The 25,270-nt window shown below is 51.5% G+C and overlaps 1 protein-coding gene across 2 annotated transcripts in view; it reads left to right on the top strand.

Annotated features, from left to right (window-relative positions):
• LOC111149584 (zinc finger protein 862-like) overlaps positions 1-25,270 on the top strand; it is a 77,676-nt gene that overhangs the window by 29,955 nt on the left and 22,451 nt on the right. For both annotated transcript variants that reach the window (XM_022506704.1, XM_022506702.1), the window contains exons 2-5: positions 2,070-2,194; positions 2,573-2,676; positions 3,276-3,538; positions 24,855-24,922. In XM_022506704.1, the coding sequence (XP_022362412.1) occupies positions 2,076-2,194; positions 2,573-2,676; positions 3,276-3,538; positions 24,855-24,922 (554 nt within the window). In that variant the 5' untranslated portion in view covers positions 2,070-2,075. The remainder of the gene's footprint in view (positions 1-2,069; positions 2,195-2,572; positions 2,677-3,275; positions 3,539-24,854; positions 24,923-25,270) is intronic.

The following is a 25,270-nucleotide window of genomic DNA, read 5'->3' as shown; positions in this document are numbered from 1 at the left end:
TGTGTGTGAATGCTGCCCCTCCCAGTGAGAAGTGCTCCTCAGGGAAGGAAGCCTTCAGTAATCGTTTACAAATCCTTAGGACCTTGTCCCCGCCTGGCAGCTGGACTTGTGGTCTGCCGATCCCACCCCAGGGTGATCCCGGTGATCCTTCTGGAAGAGGCTGGGCTGAGAGTGTGGCATGGAGGTGTACCAGACCTGAAACGTAACGCTTGAATCTGGGGGTTCTCCTGTTTCCAGTTTACTCAGAGCAGGCCCCCAGCTCCAGTCTAGACTCCATCGGAACGGACTGCGTGACCTTGGGGGAGTCCCTCGACATCTTCCCGCCCTGGGTTCCTGTCTGGTGACCGCAACCCTCCTCCCTTGACAGGTGGCTGGGGGCCATTCGGTGGGCCAGGAGGTCGGTGTCCCCCTCCCACCGCCGCAGGCGCCGGGTTCCCCACCCCGCACCGCGCAGGTGGGGAAGGGGCGGCGTGCGGCGCGCCCGGCGGTTGGGGGGCAGGCAGGGATCGGTGGTGTGGCCCGGTTCGCCGCAGGCCGCGCCGCAGCCACTCCGAGTCCGCTGCGGTCGCAGGGAGGGAGCGCGGGGGGCCGCCCGCGCACGTCGCCGACCGGCTCCCCACGCCCGCCCTCTCCGGGATCGGCACCACCCCCCCATTCCCCGCTCTCCCGGCCACCCCAGACGCCCGCCCGGCGCCCCCGCTCCCCGCCCCGCGGGGGGCTAGGCACTCCCTCCTCCCCCCGGGTGGGCCCCCTGCCGCCGCCCCTCCCGGGCGCCCGGTCTCTCCCGCTCCCCGCGCGCCCCCCTCCCGGCCGCCAGCCAACTGCGTGCCCCCGGGGCCGGCAAGAAGCCACATGCCCCCGCAAGGAATGCCGGGCCTGGCGGGCGGGGGGCGGCGCTGGGCAGGGCCGGGCCGGGCAGGGTAGGGAGCTCCCTGCCGGGAAGGTTGGTGAGAGGGAGAGAGCTGCCCGCGCCCTCCCCGGCCCCCCGCGCCGCCCCTGCGCCCAGCCGCGGGACCTCACACTTTCCCCGCCGGACACGCGGGCGGGACGCCCAGCGGGGCTGCGGGAGCCGGGGCGGGAGGGGGGGGCGGCGGCCCGGGGGCCGGGGAGGGGCAACTCGGCCCGCCCCGGGCAGCCCCCGCCCCCCTCCGCGCGCCCCCCGGCCCCGCCGGCTCGGAGGAGGGGGCAGGCCGTCGTGTTTCCCCGCACCCCTCCCAGCCGCCGCCGGCTTTGGGGCCCCGGTGGGGAGCAGGGGGCTGATTAGCCGAGGAGCAGGGGTGTGGCCAGCGGGGCCCCGGGTAGTGAGTCACACACGCAGCTCGCCCAGTCCCGGGCCGCGAGCGCGGTCCCAGTCCGAGCCGCCCGCCGCCCTGGCCCGAAGAGTGTCCCTGGGCTTGGCATGAGGATCCCGGGGTGCCGAGGGAGGGGCTGAAGCCCGGCGCGGTGGTGGAGGAGGGCGGTAAGCGGCGGGCTGGGGAGACTCCCCTAGAGAGAGCGGGTGGGGCTTGGAGTCAGGGCTGGCCCTGCCGGCCCGCACCAGGACCCCCAGGCCCGCCTGTACCTGCTCTGAGCTGGCAGAGCGGGCTTGGCCACATTCCCTGGCAGCCCCTGAGTGAGGGGGCTGCGCAGCCCGGTGCGGAGGGGCCAGGTTCCTCTGTCAGTCCCTCTTTGGCCCCAGCTGGACCCAAGTGGGTCCCTCTCCCAGTCCCCCATTGCAGACTTTTGTGCGGAGGCTTCTGTGGAAGTCTCATCCTTTGCCCTTCCTTTGGTCTCGGGGTCCATGCTGTGCTATCCAGTCCTGCCCCCTGGCCTGAGCTGCCCCTCGGCCTCTGACCCCATGGGGCTGATGGCTCCAGTCTTCCCCAGGACCAGCCCGGGATAGAAATGGCATTTCCTCTTGGCCGGGCTACAGCTGTTTTTGTTGTCTCTGTTCTCAAGCGTTTCCTCTGGGGATGGCAGGGAGGGTAACCAGACTCCACGGGACCCCCGCTTGCCCTCTCTGACACTCACCCTTCTTCCCCTGTCTCTTTGATCCTCTTCCTGTGCTGGTCCCGCCTTCGTGTCCCCAGGACAGAATGACTGACAACATGAAGGAGTGCCTGGCCCAGACCAAGGCGGCTGTGGGGGATATGGTGACTGTGGTGAAGACCGAGGTCTGCTCCCCACTCCGAGACCAGGAGTATGGCCAGCCCTGGTGAGGCCCTGACGTGGGGGCAGGAGAGGGAGAAGTGGGGAATCTCGGGGCTGGGTTGGTTGCACGCCCTGGGAAGAGTTCCCACTCCTGGCCCATAGTCCTTCGCCTGCTCTGGGCAGCTCCTGGGAGCAGATATGAGCGAGCACAGGCCCTAGAAGACCAAAAGAACCCACATGGTGGCCCTAGAAGGCCTAGGCCCAGGTCTCAGAACACCTACCTTTTCACGATCCCCTGCCCTGAACAGGCTGGCACTCCATCGCCCGCCCCACATCCCCACGTCCCTGTGGCCTCCTGGCCGGGTCCATGGCTTCTCTGCCCACCAGCCTCCCACTCTCTGATGGCTTCTTTGCTTCCTTTACTGGCCCCTGGCCTGGCCAGCTCTAGGAGACCAGACCCCTCACCCATGGAAGTGGAGCCCAAGAAACTGAAGGGGAAGCGTGAGCTCATCATGCCCAAAAGCTTCCAGCAAGTGGACTTCTGGTGTAAGTGGAGCCTGGGGCTGTTCCTGGCTTTCTCCTCCCTTCACCCCTTCACCCTGCTCCCCCGCACCCATACCCCATCTCTGCTTAGGGAATTTGCAGCCATAGGACTAATGATAGGCACTTGCCTATGATGTATCAGAGACCGGTCCAGGCTTCCATTAATCCTCACCCTTAACCACTGAAGTGGCCCTTATTGGTCCCATTTTCCAGGTGAGGACCCTGGGGCTTGGTAGGGGCTGAGAGCCCTGCTTCGGGTCCCACAGCCCTCAGATGCACATAGTTGCTGTTCCAATGCAGGCCCATCTGCCTCCAGAGCTAGGCTGTGAACTTGAAACAAAGGGAGCTCCTGGCCTCCTCCTCACTGGCACGCGTGTCTGCCGAGCCCCCAGGGAGGGGAATGGGTTTTTACCACTGAAGACTCAGGGGTCTGTGGCTGGCTGGGGTGGAGCCAGGGCCGGGACTCGTGAGTCCATGCAGTGTGCTTTCCACTGCCTGATGCCGTCCTCAGGGTGGGCCTCCCTGCAGCCCCTCAGCCTCCGCCGTGGGCGTCCCGCCTCCCCGCACCAACTGAGGCTCTTTCGCTCTTTCCGTCCCTTCAGTCTGCGAGTCCTGCCAGGAGTACTTTGTGGATGAGTGCCCGAACCACGGTCCCCCAGTGTTTGTGTCCGACACGCCAGTGCCCGTGGGCATCCCAGACAGGGCTGCCCTCACCATCCCGCAGGGCATGGAGGTGGTCAAGGAAGCCAGTGGGGAGAATGACGTGCGATGCATAAATGAGGTCATCCCCAAGGGCCACATCTTCGGCCCCTATGAGGGGCAGATCTCCACCCAGGACAAATCAGCTGGCTTCTTCTCCTGGCTGGTGAGTGTCCCCTGGCCCGTGCCGTGGGAGAGGGTGCTAAGGAGCATGGAAGGAAACCAGCAGGGGGAGCCATATGCTGGCCCAGCCTGGCCTGAGAGCTTTTCCTGCCATCCGCCCAGGATGTGGGGATGATGGATCTCGCTATCCCCTTGCCCTGGCTGAGTAGGTGTGCCAGGCCCTGGGTGGCTGATGGCCATGCTGAGGGGCCCGTCTGGCTGGGGCCGTCAGTAGAATCGGTGGGGCTCTAGGGAACCCATGGCCGGCCAGCCAGGCGGAACTCAGGGCTATTTCCCCGTGAATGTTCATGTGTGTGTCTGGTGGGCCATTGTGTGGCATTTACAAAGGGTTGACCCAGGCCCTCCTCCGCAGTGGGTGACTTGGGTCTGGGGGCTGTGGGAATGCAGAGCATGACATTCAGCCCAAAAAGCAGTGATACTGGGTGCTGGGCTGGGTACTGGAGGAAGTCGCCCCTGCCCTCAGGGAGGGGACAGTCTGGTGGGGAGAACAGATACTGGACAGGTACGTGCACACATGATCATTGCTAGGGAAGGGGGAAGACGGGACACTCTCGGAGCAGAGGGAGACGGTGGTGATCATGGTGCTCGGGGATCTGGGGCCTGGAGCCCAAGTTCGTTCTGTCAGCCAGCTTTGCTGGCGTTTTACTATCAAACCTGACCTTGGACGAGTCATTTAACTTCTCTGTGCCTGTGTTCTATAACAGAATAACAGAATAATTATAATTGATGGTGGAGAGGAAATAGGTCAATACTATGAAGTTTTTAGAGCCATGCCTGCCTTCGGGAAGCATGCAGTGAGTATCAGCTATTATTATCGTTGTCGTTGGCCTCCTTGAGGGGTTTGGGCAGGATTTCCTTCAGCTTGAGACTTGAGGACTGAGTAGCAGTCAGGGGACGGGAGATGGAAGAATGCTGTAGGCACAAAAGCAGCTGAGTGAGGGAAGCTCCCAGCAGGTCCGGTGTGGTGTTAGCAATGAGCTCAAGAGTCAGTGTGGTGAGAAATCAGCAGAGAAGGAGGCAGGGGCAGATCACGCTACATTTCCTGAGTCTGGGTAAGTGTGTGCTTCTCCTGTGGGCTGGGGGAAAACACTGAAGCAGGCCAGGCAGAGGCCTTGCAGAATGGGCAGGGTAGGTAGCAGAATGGAGAACCGGGATGGGCAGGCAAAGATGCTGGTTTCAACTTGGGTGCTGGGGGCAGGCACATTCGCGAGAGGTTCAGGAAGGAGAATGAGAATCTCCGAGATTTATTAACGGATGGGATGTGGAGGTGAGGAAGAGGGTTTGTAATGATCTGAAGAGGAAGGATTATTAGGGATGACTCTTGACTCTTGGGAGTCAGGCTTGAACAGAGAGGGAAGAAGGCAGAGCCAGTAGAGAAAGTCAGGCTAAGGGAGTAGGAAGATCATTCATTAGTCATTAATTAAACCCTTCTTGTGGGGCTCCTCTGTGCTAGGCATTGAACTGGCCTTGGGGATATAGTGATGGGCCAGATCAGACATCAGTCCTGCCCTCATAGGGCTTCTTATGGGGAAGCTAGAATGAATCAAACAATAAGATAAATAAATGTAAAATCATGATTCAGGAGAAGAAGAGACAGTGAGGCTAGGAGAAAAGGGAACAACTGGAGGAATTGGTGTGACCAGAGGTCGGGGAAGGTTTCCTGATAGTGGAGCTGTAATTGACAGGAGAGAACGCCCACCAAATGGACAGAACAGCATGTGCAAAGGCCCTGTGGCAGGAAAGATTGGCACATTTGCATGACTAGAAGAAAGTCATTGTACCTGGAGTGCAGCTTCATACCTGGAGTGCAGCCCCTGGAGTACCAGGGGCCGGGAGGGGGAGAGAGAAACTTGCAAGTCTAGGGCCCAGTAGACCAAACTGGGACTTCTGCTCTTTAAGAACAATAAAAAGTTTTGTTTATGTTTTGAAAGGGTGACTTTGGGTGCAGCCTGGAGAACAGATCAGGGGTGGGGGCATTGGTGGAGAATGGATGCCCACATCCCACTTAGAGGGCTACATTTGTTCTCTACTTTGGTGATAGTGGAGGCTTGAGCGAGAGTGGAGTGACGACATGGAGACAGGTGAACTGGTTTGTGACCCGGTTCAGGGATGAGTGAGATTGACTGGCAAACAGATGAATTGGCCTAAGTAAGGGAGAGGGAATTGGCCGGAACAAGTCCTTCAGTGTTCTGCTCTCAGTAGGTCAGGAAGGGGACTCTTAGAAGTGGAATGCAGGGCAGGGCCTGGGCGGAGGGCGAGATCCCCTTTCTGGTTTTGGACTCGCAGAGTTTGGAGTGATGGCAAGGTCCCCAGTGGCCCTGTCAACTAGGCAGTTAGCTACATGTGTGTGGAGCTGGGAGAGGAGGTTTGCAGATGTCAGTTCCTGAGTCACCTGGATATAGGTGTCAGTAGGGCTGAGGGTACTGAGGGCAGCCCCCAGGGAGAACAGGTGAACGAGAGGTGGAGAGGGCCTAGGGCTAGCGGTCCAGGAGGGGAACGTGATCCTGCAAGGGAGATAGGAATTACAGCCTGAGAGGTGGGAAGTCCCGAAGGGCCAACAAGAGAAGGGCTCAGAAGTGTCCACTGGATTTAGTGCCAGAGACGTCACCGGTGACCTTGGCAAGAACTACTCAGGTCAGACAGTGGTTCTTGACCTGGGGGAGTTGGTGCCCCCCACGCCCTGCCCACCCCAGACATTTGGTAACATCTGGAGACATTTTTGGCCATCATAACTTGGGATGGGGATATGCTACTGGCATCTGGAAGGCAGAGGCCGGGGATGCTGCTAAACCTTTCACAGTGCATGGGACAGCCTCGTCCCACGAATGATCTGGTCTCGGTAGCCGATGGTGCTGCGGTGAAGCCCTTCGAGAGAGCGGCAAGGTGGGAACACTGTTAGAACCCAGGCGACCAGTAGACTCACTTCTCGGAAGCTGGAACAGCGGTGAGATCAGCGCAAGAGAGACGGGAGCGGGGAGCGGATGACTGCAGCAGACCCGGGGGCAGGGAGCTTTGTTCAGAGAAAGACAGTAACATCCTTGAAAAATCTGGTGGGGGACTGTCCTCCTGGAGAGCTGGTTGACTCCAGAGGAGCGATGAGGTAGGGTGGACAAGCTCTTCTATGACCAAGAAGGTTCAGATGGAGACATTGCCTATGGAAGGGAGACAGGTCAACAGATTTGCTGTCGCTAGAGGGCTATCCTAGAGACTCGGAGCGGTTGGAGGGAGGGGAGTGTAGTAGGCCTAATCATGGCTTCTCTGAGGATGGCCGTGTCCTGACCCCTGGATCCCTGCCTATGTCCTCGTAGATGGCCAAAGGGACTCTCCGGAGGGTATTACATTAAGGCTCTTGAGATGGGGAGATTATCTTGGATTATGGAGGTGGGCCCCATGGAATTACAAGTATTCTTATAAGACAGAGACAAGAGAATCAGACTCAGAAAAGATGGGAAGATGTTATCCCGCTGGCCTTGAAGATAGAAGAAGGAGCCAGGAGCCAAGGAATGCAGGTTCCCTTTAGAAAAGGCAAGGAAGTAGAATCTTCCCTTAAACCTCCAGAAGGAACTCAGCCCTGCCAACACCTTGATTTTTAGGCCTTCCAACCTCTGGAACTGTGAGGTAATAAACGGGCAGTGTTTGAAGCTACGGTGTTGTGGCAGTTTGTTAAGAAGGGATAGGAGGTGAATGCAGTGGGCTTGCGTGTCTAGGGTGGGGGGGACGTCTGTCGACACATGCAGAGAGCGGGAGGTTGCTGGCCTGAGCCAGGGGAGTGGCGAAGGTGAGTTCAGGCGCGGTGAGTGAGCTGCAGGTGCCCATGGCTAGGAGACGCCCAGGTGGGCGGTCCAAGGACAGGTCCGCGCATGCGGGTCAGCTGAGGACAGGGGCCTGGGCGGAGGGCACACGAAGCACCTGCCTGGATGTAGCTGAGGCCCCTGGAAAGGATGGGCTGTGGTTGCCCGGCGGCAGAGAAGCAGGGGGTACTGAAAGCCACTGGGCGTGCGCAGGGCACGGGGCTCTGTATCCTGGCTACAGGCAGTTTCGAGATGGAAGCCACGCTGCTGGAGATGGAGATATGAGTGGGAGGGGAGGAGAGAGCCAGCAAGGCTGGCTGGCTTGTTTTGAAAGTCTGGTTGCTCGAAAGCAAGGATTCTAGGCTAGCTGGGTGCTACATTACTCCTCTGACAGCCCCACAGGCGAAGGTTGCTGGCCTTCTGGTTCTGAGGATGGAGCCCAGGACTAAAGAGGTTAAGCATGTGACCCCAACTCCCAAGGCTGACGCACGGTAGACTGTGGCTTCTCACAAAGATAGCGCCTTTCCACAGTGCCAGGCTTTCAGGATGGGAGGCGAGGAGCTCTATTCCCAACCAGGTACCATCGAGGCGGAGTGTCGCTGGCGGTTGTAGTCCTTGTAGAATGTTGTGGGGCCAGGGAGGAGGGGAGTGGCTTTTGACTGGGCAGACTGGAGATGGGTCTTGAAGGATGGGTAGAGGTTCAGCAGAGGCAAAAATCTAGGGTTTTGCTCCTTCCCCCGCCCACAAGAACCTACACCTTGGGACAGCCCAGCTGGGCAAGCAGCCTTCCCCAGTTTGCAGCATGGGGCTGCGGTCTGGAGGAAAGGAAGAGGAGGAACCCCTGGAGTGTGCAACCTGGTGGTAGACCAGCTCTACCAGTGGAGAGTGGGTATGGCCTGCAGTTCAGGGCCCAGGGGGTGGGCAGCCCTGTTGCCCTGCTGGAGGTTCCTTCCTAGGGCCTTGGGGCTGCTGTGAGCTGTGACATGGGGATGGGTGCAGGGTAGGGAGTGGCCAGAGGTCACAGGGCCATGTGGAGTCTCTGACCTTTGTGATCCAGAGAGGGGAGAGGCCCTGAGAGAACAGATAGGCAAGATGGCTCAAGAAAGCAGAGCCCTGTGTATGTGTGTGCACATGTGTGCGTGCGCGTGCGCGTGCGTGTCCTCAGTCGGGCTTTGAGTTGGGGAAAAGCAGGAATGAGGAACAGCTCTGCCTGCTCAGTTGCTGCGTTGGTTGAACGGAAGGGGGTGAGGAAAGTTGGGATGAACGACAGCGCTGATTTTGGACCGGGATATGGAAGCATGGTATCTCAGATAAACTGCATTCATTGGTCAGATGCTGTCTCACAGCCGTTCTCGATGTCTTTCTTGACCTTCTGCCTGCCTTCTAAAGTTCTGGCCTTCATCCAGCACATTTCCTTCCACGGGGCCTCAGTGTGCACACTCTACTCCAGTGGAAATAACGGCAGAGCTAAGGAGAAGCGTGCCTGTTCCCGCTTCTTTAGCACTTACGAAGTTTCTGGGTCTGTGCTCAGCACTTGACAGCATGATCTCATTTGATCCTAACGATGCCCCCGGGAAGTAGATATTATTCTACCCATTGTACTGCTGGGAAAACTGAGGCCTGGAGAGGGAAGTCAGTCTGCCCAAAACTAAGCAACTGATGAGTAGCAGAGCTGGGGTTCTAACCTAGTTAGACTCCAGAACCTGTCCTCTCTTCTGCCTCCTGGGCCTTCTCCGCCTGCCTTCCTTATCTCGCCTCTTCCTCCCTGTTGGCCTTGCCTGACTTTATTCTACTCATCCTTCCTGCCCAGTACTCGTTCCTTCTCTGTCTCCCCTCTGCCCAGAGGAAACCTGGTCCCACAGGCCAGGGCCTGTCTCTAGATGAACTCGGTGGCCATGTCTGTTTCGCATCTCTTCATGTCCTGGCCTCCTCTGCCAGAGTTCTGCCCGGACCTCTGGCTGCTTAGAAAAGAAATGCCCCCTTCCTCTGCCTTCTCATCTCATTGGAAATGATAAATCCCAGAAGTTCTTGCCGGGCTTGCCAGGCCGCCCTCGGCCAGCGGAGGCCAGCGACCATGCTGCAGGCCTGGGGTGTTTGGGAGTGCGGGCAGCCGTGTGGTTTGGAAGCAGGAGGAGGAAAGAGGAGGCCAGCACAGGGTGTCTATTTACATTTCTTGCTTAGACTCCGTCTTGTTCCAGAAGGGATTTAGGGTAGCTTAGCAGGACACATAAAGTAGAACATCATCGCATATTAAAACTGGGAGTGACAGAAGAAAGAAAAGCAAGAACAGAGACCCTAAGCACCAGGCAGGAATGAGGCTAAAAATGCAGACCAGAACGACCCTTGTATGCTCTTTTAGCTCTAGGAGGTCCCAAGCCGGCAGCCACTGGGGAAAAGGGAAGCCTGGTCAGCTACCAGCACCTTCTGTCCATATCGTGAAAAGTCCCCAGTTAGCTCCTGGGGAGGTCTTCCCTTCTGGGTACTGATACTGGACGGGAGATTTCCCGGGGGTCCTTATAATGAGGACACTGTGTGGGAGCTTTCCTCACCTGCTGTCGGTCAGCCCCTCCGCTTGCTAGCTCCTACTATTCCTGGGGGAAACCGAGGTGAAATGGTATTTCCCAGTGTTCTCCATTTCAAGTTCCATTGTAAAATGTGCAGAAGCTCATGACACAGCATCCAGAACAGAGTCTGAAAACCCCCGAGTGACTGGGATAGAGGGACATAGAAGCCGACAGTAGCAATGCCGCGAGATGTCAGTGGGAGCACGCAGGTGTCACCGAGTTTGGGAGAGCTCTGAGAAGGCAAGAATAAGGGGCTTGTCCAGGAAGAAAAGAAGGAACACCTGAGACAGGTGGACGTGTGTGTGTGTGTGTATGTGTATGAGCAGGTACTTCCCATGCTTGTCTATTCATTTTTTATTAACTCTTTATTTTGCAATTTTCAGACTGCATGAAAAAGTTACAAGGGTAATATAATAAACACCCACATACCCTGCACCTAATTCACTCATTGCTAACATTTTGTAAGAGTTGCTTGAATCTCTCCTATATATACCGACAGGCGTGTGCGTGCGCATGCGTGCACATGCTCCTTTGTGTTTTGTTTCTTTTTGTTTTGTGTTCTGAACTGCTTGAGAGATGGTCATAGACATCAGGCTTTATGCGCCACGTGCTCTCCATCACTGCTACACAACTCTGCAGTCGTGGGGCAAAAGCAGCCAGAGACAGTAGGTGAATGAACGAGCGTGGCTGTGTTCCTATAAAACTTTATTTGTGAACGCCAGATGTGAACATCCTATAACTTCAAATGCAACTCACATCTCATCTACGTTTCACACATAAAACCATATAAATGAAATTAATATAAAAAAACTTTTTTGTAATCATTAAGAACTGCAAGCACCATGCTTCGCTCCCAGTTGTACAAAAGCAGACAGGGGGCTGCCTTTGAGCTGTAGCCATAGTTTGCTGTCTGCTGTCCTCTGTCCCCATGATAGAATTATTATATGCAGGAAATTTAACCGTGGTTACGGTACTGTCTCAACTGGAGTCCATAGTCACATCGTGCCTGTGGCCCTGGGGAAGTGGCCTTTATAGTCTTTCCCCCATCCAGGACCCACTCAAGCATCCCATGCCGCATTTAATGGTCACGTCTCATTAGTCTCCTTCATTCTAGAAGAGTTCCCCCTGCGTCGTTTTTTAGTTTAGTTTTGTTTTGTTTTCTCTCTCTCTCTCAGGATATTGATATCTTGGAGAAGAATGTTGCACGGTTTAGATTTGCCTGATTGTTTCCTCATGATCGATGCAGATTGTAGCTTTTTGGCACGGAGGGTGTTGTGTCTTTCTCCCTGTAGATAGCGGGAGGCACGTGAGGTCAGTTTGTCTTACCTTTTACCCAGTCGTTTTAGCAACTGTTGATGATTCTTGCCCTTATCATCAATTATGATTCATGGCTTGAAATGATTTACATTCTACATTTACTACGGGACATCCTTCTGTTTAAAAAAAAAAAAAAATTGCTCAACTTTCTCCTCCACCTCATCCCTCATTTTTAAAGTTATTTTTAGCATCAGGATGGACTCCTGAATCCTTTTTTTCCTTCCGTGTGTTCTAGTCCATTCCTGTCATTATTCATTCTGATGTTTAAATTGCCCTAGATTTGGCCAGCGGGAGCCCATTCAGACTGGCTCCTTGTCCTTATTTTCATACTTCCCTTACTTTCTGGAGCAAGAAGATGTTCTAGCCATCTCTCCCAGGAGTCCTAATTTGTTTTAGTGGAAATGGCATACAGAACACCAGATCCCTAGGCACTAAGTGTGTGCATGGTCACTGGGTCTCCTGGCTTTTTTTTTTTTTTTAATATTTTATTTATTTATTTGACAGAGATCACAAGTAGGCAGAGAGGCAGGCAGAGAGAGAGGGGGAAGCAGGCTCCCTGCTGAGCAGAGAGCCCGATGCGGGGCTCGATCCCCAGGACCCTGGGATCATGACCTGAGGCTAAGGCAGAGGCTTTAACCCACTGAGCCACCCAGGTGCCCCCTCCTGGCTTTTAGGCCTGAACTAGGTGTCGAGGGATGGGTTGCAGTGGGTGGCTGATGGTGTAGGGGACTGAAGGAACAGGGACGTGAGCAGCAGGGGGCACGGGGCACATTGAGGGATGAAAGGTGATAAGGGATAGTGAAAGTACAGAGTGTGCTTAGAAGGAAGAGTGGAAGATGATGCTAGAAAAAAGTTGCTTTTCTCATATTCTAACATGCGAGGGATCCTTAAAACACTATCAATTCAATATCAGCTCTTCCAGGAATAAAAAAGTATGTACCCGAGTCTTAAGATTCCGCTTAAGATCAGAAGCATTAAATGGGCTTGTCTCATATAACTATTTGACAAATGCTGGTCGTTTGTTTATGAATCACAAACCGAACCAAAGATTCCCCACAAATATGTACTATGTTGGTGAACCCGTTTTGGCTAGAACTGTCTGTTACTCTCCTAATCTATTATTCTGGAATAAAAGAGCGAGAAAAACTATTCTGAGCTGGCACAGTATGTCCAGTGTAAAGGAGCTCCTAACTTGACCTTCACCATGCCTTGTCTTCTCAGCACTTCTGCTGTGGTGGTTTTCTCACCTGGTTCATATTGAGGTGACTTTTTAAATATAGGAATAACTATGGTCACTGTGCTGTCTGTTACATGGCCAGGGCTTACTTATTTCACTTTGACCATCTTCACTCCCCCACTCCCCACCCTCTGCCTCTGGCAACTGCCAATCTGTTCTCCATATCTAGGAGTTTGGGTTTTGATGTTTTTCTTTTTTAGATTCCTCATATAGGTGAGATCACCTAGTGTTTGCCTGTGTCTGACTCATTTCACTCAGCATCATATATGGAAGTCCATCCGTGTCGATGCAAATGGCAAGATTTCATTCTTTTTCATGGATGAATGACACTCTGTTGTAGATCTCTACCACACCTTCCCCGTCCCTTTATCTGCCGAGGGATACCTGGGTTGTCCCCGTGTCTTGGCCGTAGTAAGCAATGCTGCAGGGAAGACGGGAGGGCACAAAACTTTTCACACTAAGTGTTTCTGTTTCTAAGAAAGAAATTGCTGGATCACGTGGTAGTTCTATTTTTAAGTGTTTGAGGAACCTCTGCACTCTTTCCTGTGGTGGCTGTGTCCGTGTACGTTCCCAAAGCCACGCTCAGGAGTTCCCTTCTCTCCACATCCTGGCCAGCGCTCGATCTCCCTTGTCACCTTGATGCTAACCGTTCTAACAGGCCTGCAGGGGTAGCTCTTTGTGGTTTTGATCTGCATTTCCATCCTGACCAGAGAACTTCAGCACCTTTTCCTGTATCTGTTGGTCAGGTGACTTTTAATGTAACGGGGGGTGGATGTTGGTGGTGTTCCAATGTTACATTAATCTTAGGTTAACGTAATTTGAAAAGGTATGAACATAGATCTAGATGAAACATTTCTTCTCTCTCTCTCTCTTTTTTTAAAATAAGATTTTATTTATTAGAGAGAGAGAGAGAGGACAAGTAGGTAGAGCGGTAGGCAGAGGGAAAGGGAGAAGTAGGCCCTCCACTGAGCAGGGAGCCCGCTATGGGGCTCAATCCCAGGACCTTAAGATCACGACCTGAGCTGAAGGCAGCCACCCAACCGACTGAGCCACCCAGGCGCCCCCATTTCTTCTAACTCTTAAACAGCTACAACTACCCAAGACAGACTTACAAATTTAAAATGAACAGAACGATACCAACCAACATAATTCAATCGAAAGAAATCAGTGTAGTGTGTCAGATGGTGTTTTCCTGGAACAAAACTCCCATTTATCGGGTGACCCCCTCATTTTCTTCGTTTGTCTCTAAAACACTGGGGAATCTTTTAGTACACCTGCCTCAATGGTTCCTAACCTATTCTTTGCCAGAATGGGTCTCGTGTTTCTTAAGTTTGCATTTATTCTTCTTTCGCTAGCTCGCGGCAGACAGCAGTAAGTACTGTTGTCTGGTCAGCTGTGTGTCCAGAATTCGGTGACCTAGAACTGGTGTTGCACACTTTTTGTGTAAAGGGCTGGATTTTTTTTATTTTAGGCTCCGTGAACCCCACAAGTCCTCAGTTCTGCCCTTGTAGCGGGAGAATAGTCAGGTCTGGTGTGGTCCAGTAAAACTTTTTACAGGTGCCAAGATTTGAACTCCGTATACCTTTTACATGATGAAATAGTCTTCCCTTGGTTTATTTCCAGCCACTGAGAAATGCACAAACCGTTCTTCGCTGCTTGGCCATCCAACACAGGCGGCAGCTGGATTTCCCTTGCAGGCCATAGTTTGCCGACCCGCTCTGTAGAGTAGCAGTCTTGCATGCTTGCTTGTGTATCTGCTGGCCCAGCTGCCGGTCCTCATTTATAGTCTGGGGTGTCTGGGGTGTCTGCTGGGGGACCACGAGGGGCTGATTTCGCTGGGTGCAGCTGGGCCGCTGAGCCACAAGCCACGGGGCGAACTTGTGGCCTCACCATGAAGCCAAGTCTGTTCCATGTTCTGGGCCCGGGCTGAAGGAGCAGGGGCTCCTTGGGGAAGCTCTTCTCCCCGTCAAGGCAGAGAGGCCCCAGAGGCAAGCCAACCCTTGCAAGCACATTTCCAGTCTTTGCTTGCTTGGTGTGTGCTAACATCCCTTCGGCCAGACAAGTCACACGGCTGAAGCACCTGGAGAAGAAGTCCCCACCACCTGTAAGAGAGAGCCCCGTGCAGAATCACATGGCCAAGGCCCGTGGGGAGGGGCAGGAACCGGGGCCAAGAATTCAGTTGACCACAGGTGCCAACTGAGTTCCAAGCACAGTACTCTTTTGGATGGGAATCTCCTAGTGATTCCCATATACTGATTTTTTTTTAATGAAAACATTGAATTAAAAATTCTTAGTGTGAGCTTTTGGATCTTGAGAACATATCCAAAGGCCTTTGTTTTGAGAGACACTAATTTCTAGTGAACTTCGTGGCTTTAATAACAGGGGACTTGGGGTCTTCTGGTATTTGAAAATTCCTTTAGGATGGGTCTTGTTGGAGCCCGATTTGGCAGCCTTAAACTCCCGGGGGGTCCTTAGCAAAAGCTAATGAGACTTGGTGGACAGCAATACCTCTAACAGCCACCCAATCTGTTCATTGGCCACTGAAGGATTTGTGAGCCATAATTCTGTATCCTTGGAACGGTACCAGCGGACAGGTGTCCCTCTTCCCCTTTGTCCCAATTGGGAAACTGGAGCTTCAAGGGCCAGGTTGCTTGTCCAAGGCCATGCAGCTAATCGTGGGGGTCAGGAGCTCAAACCAAAACTCGAGCTCATCTCCAACCCCATACATGAATGCCCATATGCCATCCCCTTGGTACTCCCACTCACACAGAAACTCCTGTTTCTCTAGGGAGAACTTTTCAAGCAGATAGTAGAACATGGTTTCCTTTTCCTTCTCTGATTGCTGATGATGAATATTTGGCAGATTTCTTTTCTTTTAAGATTTTATTTATTTATTTCAGCAAGCAAGCATGAGCGGGAGGAGAGGTAGAGGGAGACAGGCACACCCCCCGTCCCCCCTTCCCCCTTGAGCACCAAGTCTGACATGGGACTGGATCCCAGGACCCTGAGATCGAGACCCAAGCTGAAATCAAGAGTCAGATGTTTAACCGACTGAGCCACCTGGGTGCCACTTGGCAGATTTCTTAAAACCACTTTATTCCAATGTAGTCACATACCACACAGTTTGCCCATTTAAAGTGTGTAATTTCGTGGCGTTCAGTATATTCTCCTCTGTATGCAGCCATCGCCCCCATCAGCGGGAGGACCCTCTCATCACCTCAATAAGAAACTCTGTCTTTAGCCATCACCCCTCTCCCCTTTCCAGCCCTTAGGAACCACTGATTTGCTCTGTCTCTAGAGATATCCCAGTTCTGGACTTCCCTACGAAGGAGATCGTAGGAGATCAGGGGATTCATGTGAACGAGTAGGTGGCCCGTCGTCACTGGCTTCTTGCACTTAGCTTGATGTTTTCCAGGTGCCTCCCTATTGTGACATGTTGTCCCTGTGGATGTAGCATTATCGTTCCTTTCTGTGGCCCTTCTGTTCCACAGCATGGACATACCACATTTGGTTCGTCCGTTTGCCTGTCAACAGACAGCGGGGTTGGTTCCATCTTTGGCTCTTTGCTCCTGTTCGTGCTGGTGTGCGAGTTTCTGTGTGGACATATTTCCTCTCGAGCGTCTACCTAGGAGTGGAATTGCTGGGTTAATCAACCCCATGTTAATGAACTGTGTGTTTAATCATCTGAGGACCTGCCAGACTGTGTCCCAGAGGGGCTGGACCATTTTGCCCCTCACTGGCCGTTTGTGAGGACAGAGTCCTTCTCGTCCCTGCCAATGCCTGCAGGTGGCCAGCATTTTGATCCTAGCCACCTCGTGGATGTGAGATGCTGTCTCAGAGCTTTGCTTTGTTCTCTGCTTTTTTTCTGACTCTTGTTCATTTCTCTGGTGATCGGGGGCAAGTCGCCCATGGCGAAGGGGCTGCTTTTCTCTGGACCATTCTGTGGGTGCTGTTCACATCAGCCCTGTTCACTACTTCCCTCTGCCCTGTCAATCTGGAAGACCCTTGACATCTGTGACATATTTAAAGTTGGTTTCTATTCCCTTTCCCTCTGGCCACAGGCCCATTCTAACCCCGCTGCTACTCCAGTCCTTTGGCCCAAGGGCCCAGCCCATTGGTTTCACCAATGGGCAGATTTATGGAGGTTGAGCTTGTTCAGAGTTAAGGAGTAGTTGGCTCTGAGGCTGGTAACGAGGCCGGGGGGGCGGGGGGGCCTTGATTGGACCTGGGTGGGGAAGACCTGTCTGAGTTGCTTACGGGGCTTTGGACTCAGATGTTTCTACCGCTTGCGGGACGTGCGTCTTGGGGCTAGGCGCTTACTCTCCTGGAGCCCTAGATTTCCTCTGCATAAAATGGGGATACAGAGTCCACCAAAACACACCCTTGTGAGTTGTGAGTCTTGAGGCTTGTTGTAGGCAGGTGCCTAGTGGGTGATGAGCAGATCAGGGATCTCCGTGTTACCTCCAGTTAGTGTCACAGGGGCGTGGTGAGCGATATTACAGTGTGCAAAACCTGGATGTGGGATTTGGGGTTGTATGTAAACATGCCTCATTAATGAGGCCTCTAGGCCTTTTTTTGAAATTTGATAAAAGAGAGTTTTAGAATGATAAGAGGAAGCACTAACTCCATTAGCCGTTAAAAGGCGGGGGAGGGTGGGTTCGATCTGGTACTCAAGCCCCCAGAGTAGCCTAGGAAATTATATACCAATATTCCCCAAATGCTGCTCACATTTTAAGGGGCCTCCCCTTCGCCTTGCCAAAGCCCATCTGTAGACATCAGGCTAGGAGGCTAGGGCCTAAATAATCTCAGAGCCACTCCGCCCGCCTTCCCCCTTAACCCCTGCTTCCAGCCCAAGTGTTCAGTTCAAGTTCAGGTTCGGGCCGGCCTCTTTTTGGCTCTGCCGTTTCAGTTCGCTAGGCTGGGAAGTGGCTGGAGAACAGAGGCGATGCTGTCTGCCTCCTGGGGTTCTGGGAGGAGCATCTGAGATGCACAGAAGTGCTTTTTCAACTGTGAATAGCTTCATCAATCATTTTTGTAACAGCTTTGCTTTAAGAAGAGGTGCAGGGCTGAAAATCAGAATGCTTTATGGATCCATGGGTTCCTGGAAAGTTACAAGCAAATCAGGTTGTTGAAAATCTAATCTCTGCAGCATCCCGTGATGGCACCATTCAGAGGAGCCCAACAGCGAACACTTGACGGCAGGGAATGTTCTGTCACCAAGCAGAATGTTCCTCTGTTAAAATGCAGATCTTCACACAGCAAATCTCCACAAGCCTGCAGCAAAACTGGAAATTCTGAGGGGGTCCCCAGAACTTCCCTGGTCGATTCTGATGAGGTCCTTAAGGGGAGTGTGGGGATAAGGCCCATCTCTCTGCAGAGTGCGTAAGAGGCAGGCTGTACCAGCAGAGGCCGGAATTTGAACAAACTCTGGCTTCATCACACATTTCTTTTGTGGCCCCAGGCAAATTACCGAGTGGCCCTGAACCTTAGTTTTCTAATCCGCAAAATGGGAAGCATGATGGTAGCTCATTCACAGAGTTGTGAGAATCCATGAAACAGTGTGTCAGACTCCATGGCACAGTGAGATTGATTTTTTGGTTTGGTTTTGTTTTTAAACTGGCTCTTTATTTTTTTTAAATATTTATTTATTTATTTATTTATTTATTTATTTATTTATTTATTTTAAGGAGAAAGAACACACGTGCGTGCATCTGCACACTAGCCGGGGGCAGGGGGTGCAGAGGGAGAGGGAGAGAGAGCATCTCAAGCAGATACCCTGCTGAGCACGGAGCCTGATGCGGGGTTCGATCCCACCAACCCGAGCCGAAATCAAGAGTCAGATGCTCAACCGACTGAGCCACCCAGGTGCTCTCGAAATGGCTTTTTGGATGGTAGCCACTGGCGTTTCGTTACCGATGTCTTTGTTAGTCGTTACTACGATGAGGGAAGCACAGGGAGACCAGCCTTCTGCGGTCTGGGACCTGAGCATCTGACCCTGGCTGACCATTCCTGAGCCATCTTGGTCTCAGCTGTCTACTCAGGGTGGCCTGGGTTTCTCAGTAACATGTGACATGCTCTGCAAGCTCTGTGAGATCCTGCCCCTCCTGCTCCTTCCGCCCAGAACACCCTCACTTTCCTCTTCTCCAAGACCTTCTCTTGGATTCCACATTTCCCAGGAAGGTCCTCAACTGACTCCCAGACACTGGCCACAACTCTGAGCTCCCCTTTCCACAGATTTGCCCGCCACCGTGCTGCCCACGCACTGTCACAGTGGTCTCTCTTCTGTGGCTCCGTGAACTGTGAGGTTTGTGAGAGCAAAGGCATTGTCTCCCTGGATCACCATTTTATCCACAGAGCCAGACATGGTAACAGCCCCCTCAGTGATAGCTGTTAAGTGAATGAATGAATGATTGGTTTGAGAAAATCCTGATGGGTGGGAAAGATAAGGCCAGAACTGTCCCTCAGCAAACCTCTAGATCTGAGCCAGCGTCAGAGGCCTGAGGGAGTACCCCCATCCCTCCCAGCTCCCACCTCCCCCAGAGCCCCTCTGCCCAGTTGAAGCCATAAAGAGGCAGATTACAACAACTCATTGTTGACCTGAATACCTCCCACTGCCTAGAATTAATGATAATTAACAATTTATCTCTTCATTAAGAGCCCAGAGACTGTGATTCCAGTCAGAACCCAAATTCCAGTCATGACAACTGTTTACTGAGAGCCTCCCACATGGGTCATTACGGCAGGGTTGCTGTGTTGGCCTTTACCCCATTTTACAGATGCGGAAGCTGAGGCCAAGGTCACTCACTTGTAAATGGTGAAGCCAACATTCTAGCTCATTCCTCTGGCTCCATAGCTCTTAGTGCCTGCTGAGCGCTCCCGCTACTGGCTGCAGGGCCAAGAGATGCTTTTCTTTTTCCCCAGGAGGGAGAGGAACAATCAGAAAATGAAAATGTCAGGGGGACTCATTATGGTAAAGTACAGGGCTCTGCGACATTCCAGGGGAAGGTCCCCAAGGACTGGGGCACCATCTGGGGAGGCTGTTGGGGCACGGATGCAGGGCAGTGTGAAGCCTGAGCTGCATGCTCCCTCTTTTGGTCTATTTGCGTATTTTAGTATATTTGCTGCCAAAGCGAGCACTATCTGCGAAATTTAAACCACAAAAGCAGTATAAGTATAACCTCATAAATAGACAAATGAAGCAAAAGCCTCATCCTGCTTTCTTCTTTTGCTTTCCTCTAGAGGTAACCAGAGTTGAGAGCTTGAAATGTGTTTCCCAGACTTTCTGTGCACATACAGACACGTGCCGGTCACGTGGTGACAGTGGGGGTAGGAGGAGTACGTGCCAATTTTCGTGGTGTAAATGCTCCCACCGTGGCCGATTTCAGGGTACCCACGTGAGGTCACAGAAGCAGGTGGTGGGCAGACACAGGCGCTAGCCACTATTCCATAGCATTTCTCCTGTGCAGGTACAGCAGAGGCCCATTTCCCTCAAGAACACCGATGATAGTGAAATAGAAAATAATTAGGAAGTGGTAAGCGTTCAGTATTTATTACCCTCAAAATAGCATTTCTGGAATTGTAAGTTTATATAATTAAATTTCTAATAACAGCTGGTTCATAAAATTCTGGAAGATTCCAGAGTCTGTGCTCATTAGCCAGTGCAAGCCAGCTCCAGCACACCACTCATTTCGTTTTCCCTAAAATATTAACTTAGACCTTTTTTTCCCCTTTAATTTGCTTTTTACTTAAAAGGCTCTTCAGGCAACCATTCGTTTGTTCAGCCAGGATTCTGTTCCATGCCATGTGCTGTGGGTGGGTCCAGGACCAGGCCACCATCATGAATGGGATAGCTACGTGCTTTGCTCTCATTCACTTATGGTCCAGTGAGGGAGACGGTCGATGGCCCAGCTTACAGATAAACACTGTCAATGTCAAAATTGCACCGTTCAATTGGGTCTGTAAAAGGAAGTGACAGGTGATGTCATAGAGATAATGCTGTTGGGAGGGTGGTGTGTGGCAGGCAGGAAATGGCAGGGGAGAGCCTGCTTTAGGTTCAGGTCAGGAAAAGCTTCTTCAGGGGAGGTGACAGTAACTGAGACCCGAAAGATAAGAAGGGACCAGTCATGCAAGAGTCAGTGGGAAAAAGGTACAAAAGGGTAGGTTCAGTGGGACGCCATATTTTTGAACTGTACAACCTGCAAAACTATTCTGTAAATTTTTTCTAGAAAACTCCTCGTGTGGTAAAAATGGGAAGGCTCCCCACTGGCCTCACGATGGTGGTTAACCTTGGAGAGAGGGGGTAAAATTGGAGGCAGAGATGGTCTTCAACTATGGTGAGGTGTTTTCTTGAGGCGAGCAAGGTGGGGGATAGATACAGCTGGAGGTTATTCTTGTTGGCAGCCACATTATAATTTCTGAATGTGTGAAAAATTTCGTGATTGTGAATTTTTTTTAAAGATTGTTAATTTATTTACTTGACAGATAGAGATCACAAGTAGGCAGAGAGGCAGGCGGGGGTTGGGGGGAAGCAGGCTCCCCACTGAGCAGAGAGCCGGATGCAGGGATCCATCCCAGGACTCTGGGCTCATGACCTGACCCCAAGGCAGAGGCTTTAACCCACTGAGCCACCCAGGCGCCCCCGTGATTGTGAATTTTTTAAGAGTGGGACAGAGAGGTCATAGGCAGTGAACAAAAGGCTCACTGTCAGGGCCTGTGGCTGCCGCACGTGAAGGGGAGGACGGAGATGCCCGTTGGGGAGGTAGGGAGACATGGGCCTTGGAGGCCGTGACCCCAGGTGCAGATTTTATTGTAAGCACTGCAGACGACCCTGGGTGAGTGACGTTCGTAAAGATGATAGTGGCTGCTCCGAGGAGAACTGGTGGGGCATCTGAAGCCCCATCAGGGGAGGGAAGTTATGGTTTCCTGTGCTCGTCTGGAAGAGAGCTAACGGCTCAGACCAGCGTGGAAGCAGGACACGGTGGAACTAGAGGGGAAATTTTGACATGCGATGGCAGGACTTGCTGAGGGATTGGACGGGGGGCTTTGAGAGAGCAAGGGATGATGGGTAACTTTTTTTTGTTTTTAACAGACTTTTCAAGACATAATTCACATACTATACAGTTCACCCATAGGAAGTATGCCATTCACTGGTTTTTGATAGTAGGGATGGCTTTCTTTTTGCAACCTGAGTGTGTGGTGGTTTCAGATACTGTGATGAGGAAAGTAGGAGAGGACCGGGCTTGGGGGTGGTCCTGGGGGAGTGGGTACCTTGGGGGAGGTAAGTTTGAGGTGCCCCTGAGACAGGCAAGGAAAGGAAGTCACGTGGGAAGTCAGATAGTCACAGCAGGGGCCTGAGGATTGTGAATAATGAACAAGTTGAGAGTCTGGAGATGGATGAGAATATCCAGAGGAACAGTATGAGTAAAGAAGGTGTGTGTGGAAGGGGCAAAGGAGCTTTTAGTCCAATGCACTGAGAGTTCATGCTTTGACCAGCCCCCACCCTTTTTTCCCCAAACATTACAGTGAGAGTCCCCCGCAACCGCCAAGAAAGATAAACCCTCCCACCAAACCAAATCTCCAAAACTAATGAAGACAGTGTTAAAAAGACAGCCTCTGAATATCAATGGCAAATGAATTCACTCTAAAATGAAAATTATATTCTGAAAGTGAATTTAAAATAACTGTTTAGGATCTGTATCAGGAACGGGTTTGACTGTGAGTAATAATGGTAGCTCGAGCTAAATAGGAGTTAAATTTTCTGTTATGAATATAGTCTAGGCCTGGTGTCATGGCTTTGCCCCACTAAGCACTCAGGGAACCAAGCTTGACCCCAGCTCAGAGTGTATCCTCAGAGTGTAATTTGGTTGCTAGAACTCCAGCCATTACGTCTGCATTCCAGGCAGTAGCATGGTGGAAAGGCATGTATCAGCTGCCTTATGAAGAAGTTTTTGGGAAACTGACACTTAACCCTTCCACCTACATCCTATTGGCCAGAACTTAGCTAGCAGAGAAACCAAGAAACATATTCTGGTTTGGTTTGGTTTTGTTTTGTTTAAGCTTATTTATTTATTTAGTGATCTCTACACCTAACGTGGGGCTCTAACCCATGACCCCAAGATCAAGAGTTGTATGCTCCCCTGATAGAGCCAGTCAAGTGTCCCAAAATGTATTGTGTTATTACAAATAGCCGGGTGCCCAATTCTAATCCAGGGGTTCTGTTACCGTGGACAAAGGAGATAATAGATAATGAAGGATAATTAGCAGCCTCAGCCTTACGATCCTTGAAGAAATAAAGGAAAGATAGTACACATTAAAAAGAACAAAACAGTGGATTTTTGTTTGTTTGTTTGAATTTCAAACATCTGCTCTTAGAAAGGAATCATTAAGATAATGAATAAACAAGCCTTAGATTAGGAGAAAGTATTCATATATCCTATGTCTCATGATGGACTGGATCCAAAAAATATTTTTAAAGAACTCTCAAAACTCAATAATAAAAAAAAAACAACCAATTTTAAAATGAGCAAAGATTCCAGTAGACTTTTCCCCAGAGAAGATATGTAGCTAACAAGTAACTGCATGAAAAGATGCTCAAAATCATTAATCATCAGAGAAATAAAATTAAAGCCACAGAGATATTGCTTCATGCCTATCAGAATGGCTAAATTAAAAAGACTGTCCATACCAAGTGCTGGCAAAGATGTGGACCAGCTGGTGGGTCCATACGCTGTTGTATGGGAATGTAAAATGTTGCAGCCACTTTGGGAAAACAGTTTAACAGCTTATTAAAAGTTATACATATACTTACCATGGGACCCAGCCATTCCATTTCAATGTATTTGCCACCAGAGATGTGTGTGTCTACAGAAAGACTTATAACTGAATTCTCTTACCACATTTACTTGTAATAGCCAGAAACTAGACAGAACCCAAATACCCATCAAGAAGTAGATAAAAAAGCAAATTATGGCACACCCAAGCAGTGGAATACTACTTCCCAGTACAAAGGAATGAAGTCTGGTACACACATCAGTATGGTCAGATCTCAAGATAATTGCGCTGAGAACATGGCTTCTATTTGATTTCATTTATATAAAATCCTAGAAAATGCAAAGTAATTTACGGTGACAAGAAGCTCACTGGTTTCCTGTGGACTGGGGTAGGAGGGATGGAGGGAGGTAGGAGGGGAAGATTCTGGGGCACAAGGAAATTTGGGGGTGATGGGTATGTTTGTTTTCTTGATTGTGGCAATGGGTATGCACAGTTGTCAAAGTTTATCAAATGGTACATTAAATGTCAATTACAGTTCAGTAAAGCTGTTAAGAGAGGGAAACAGAAGGAACGTGATTTTGTGAAACAGAGGTAGAATGAAGAAAAGATAGATATGAAGATTCTGGGAATGAAAAATATTCATTGCATTAAACGTGCTCATTTAAAAAGAAAGGAAAAAGAAAAGAAGAACGTTAATAAGGAGGTAAATTCTCGACTGGATACAGTCAAAGAGAGAATTAGTGAATTGGAAAAGAGTTCTGAGGAATATTTTCAGAGAACTGCCCGGAAAAGGGGAGAGAGAAAAATAGAAAAAGCTAGTCAAAAGACACAGGGGATAGTCCCAAAAATGTTTAATAGAAATTCTACACAAAGAGAAAATTACTGGAGAAAATGACTAAAAAGCTGTACTCAAAAATGTAAGAGTTTCTCAGAATTTTCCAGAATGGAAGAAGAGATATGTGCTCACCAAGTAATATGCTTGTTGAGTAATAAGAATTTTAAGGGAGTAAATCCTCCACTTCAAAAATAGAGGGAAATTGCACTAAATAAAAAATGAAGGGAAAATCTTAAATTTCACCCTTGATAGCCTTTCCACAAAAGAACAACGGTAGTTTCCTGAACAGCCTATAGCAGCCTTTTGGGCAATCTTCCAGGGGCTGAAAGACAATTAAACAGTCTGCCTAGAACTCCATACCCAGCTGAACTCTGATTCAAGAGTAATGAGGAAATCAGGACATTTTACAGAAGAGAAGGGACCAGCCCATCCCTGCGGCTCTCAACCAGCTTGAGACTGGGGAGAGGAGGAAGCCCCTCGCACGTGTGCTCAGACATCCAGTGCTGGGGGAAGCTAGAGGGAAAGAAGAAGGGCTGGATCTAACTTTCATCATTGTAGTACAGGGCTCCTGGAAGTGCTACTTGTCCGCCATGTTTCTGGTCTTCCGTTAGGACAGGAGAAGGAGATGGGATTCCTGGCCCCTGCTTGGTTTTCAGTCCTGCAGCAGTAGAGGCATTGTACAGGAGGGCAAGCGGAAGGGATGGAGACCCTGGCTTGGGGAGGAGCCCAGGGACATGAGAGCCACTCAAGAGTGGCGCCTTCTAGACTCTCTCTCTGTCTTCCAGATTGTGGACAAGAATAACCGCTACAAGTCTATAGATGGGTCAGACGAGACTAAAGCCAACTGGATGAGGTGAGTCCTGCTTTCTGCTGATTTCCCAGGAGTCTTTCCCAAACTCCAGAAAGGAAACCAAGGGAGTTTGCTGGGGCCTACGAGGTCTCCAGCGGTGGAGGCCCCTGAAGGCCCCGGGACTGCTGTTTGCAGGGTTTGGGATGTATGTAGCTCTGGGAGGACCCTTTTGCTTCCCCAGCCTTCCATCAGGGCGCTCTGGAGGAAGCCTGTGGGTTACAGATGGACACCTAACGTCTGCACATTCGTCCTTGGGTCTGGAGTGCCCAGGGCCCCCAGCTCTGGGCAGCATTCCCACCAAGGAGGGGGCGTCCCTCCCCTGAGACTCTGACCCCCTCACAGGGCCGTCTC

This window comes from Enhydra lutris, unplaced genomic scaffold (assembly GCF_002288905.1).
Source record: "Enhydra lutris kenyoni isolate GAN:26980312 unplaced genomic scaffold, ASM228890v2 scaffoldscaffold22, whole genome shotgun sequence".
In the NCBI taxonomy this organism is placed as follows: domain Eukaryota; kingdom Metazoa; phylum Chordata; class Mammalia; order Carnivora; family Mustelidae; genus Enhydra; species Enhydra lutris.
This window is presented reverse-complemented; position numbering and strand designations above follow the sequence as displayed.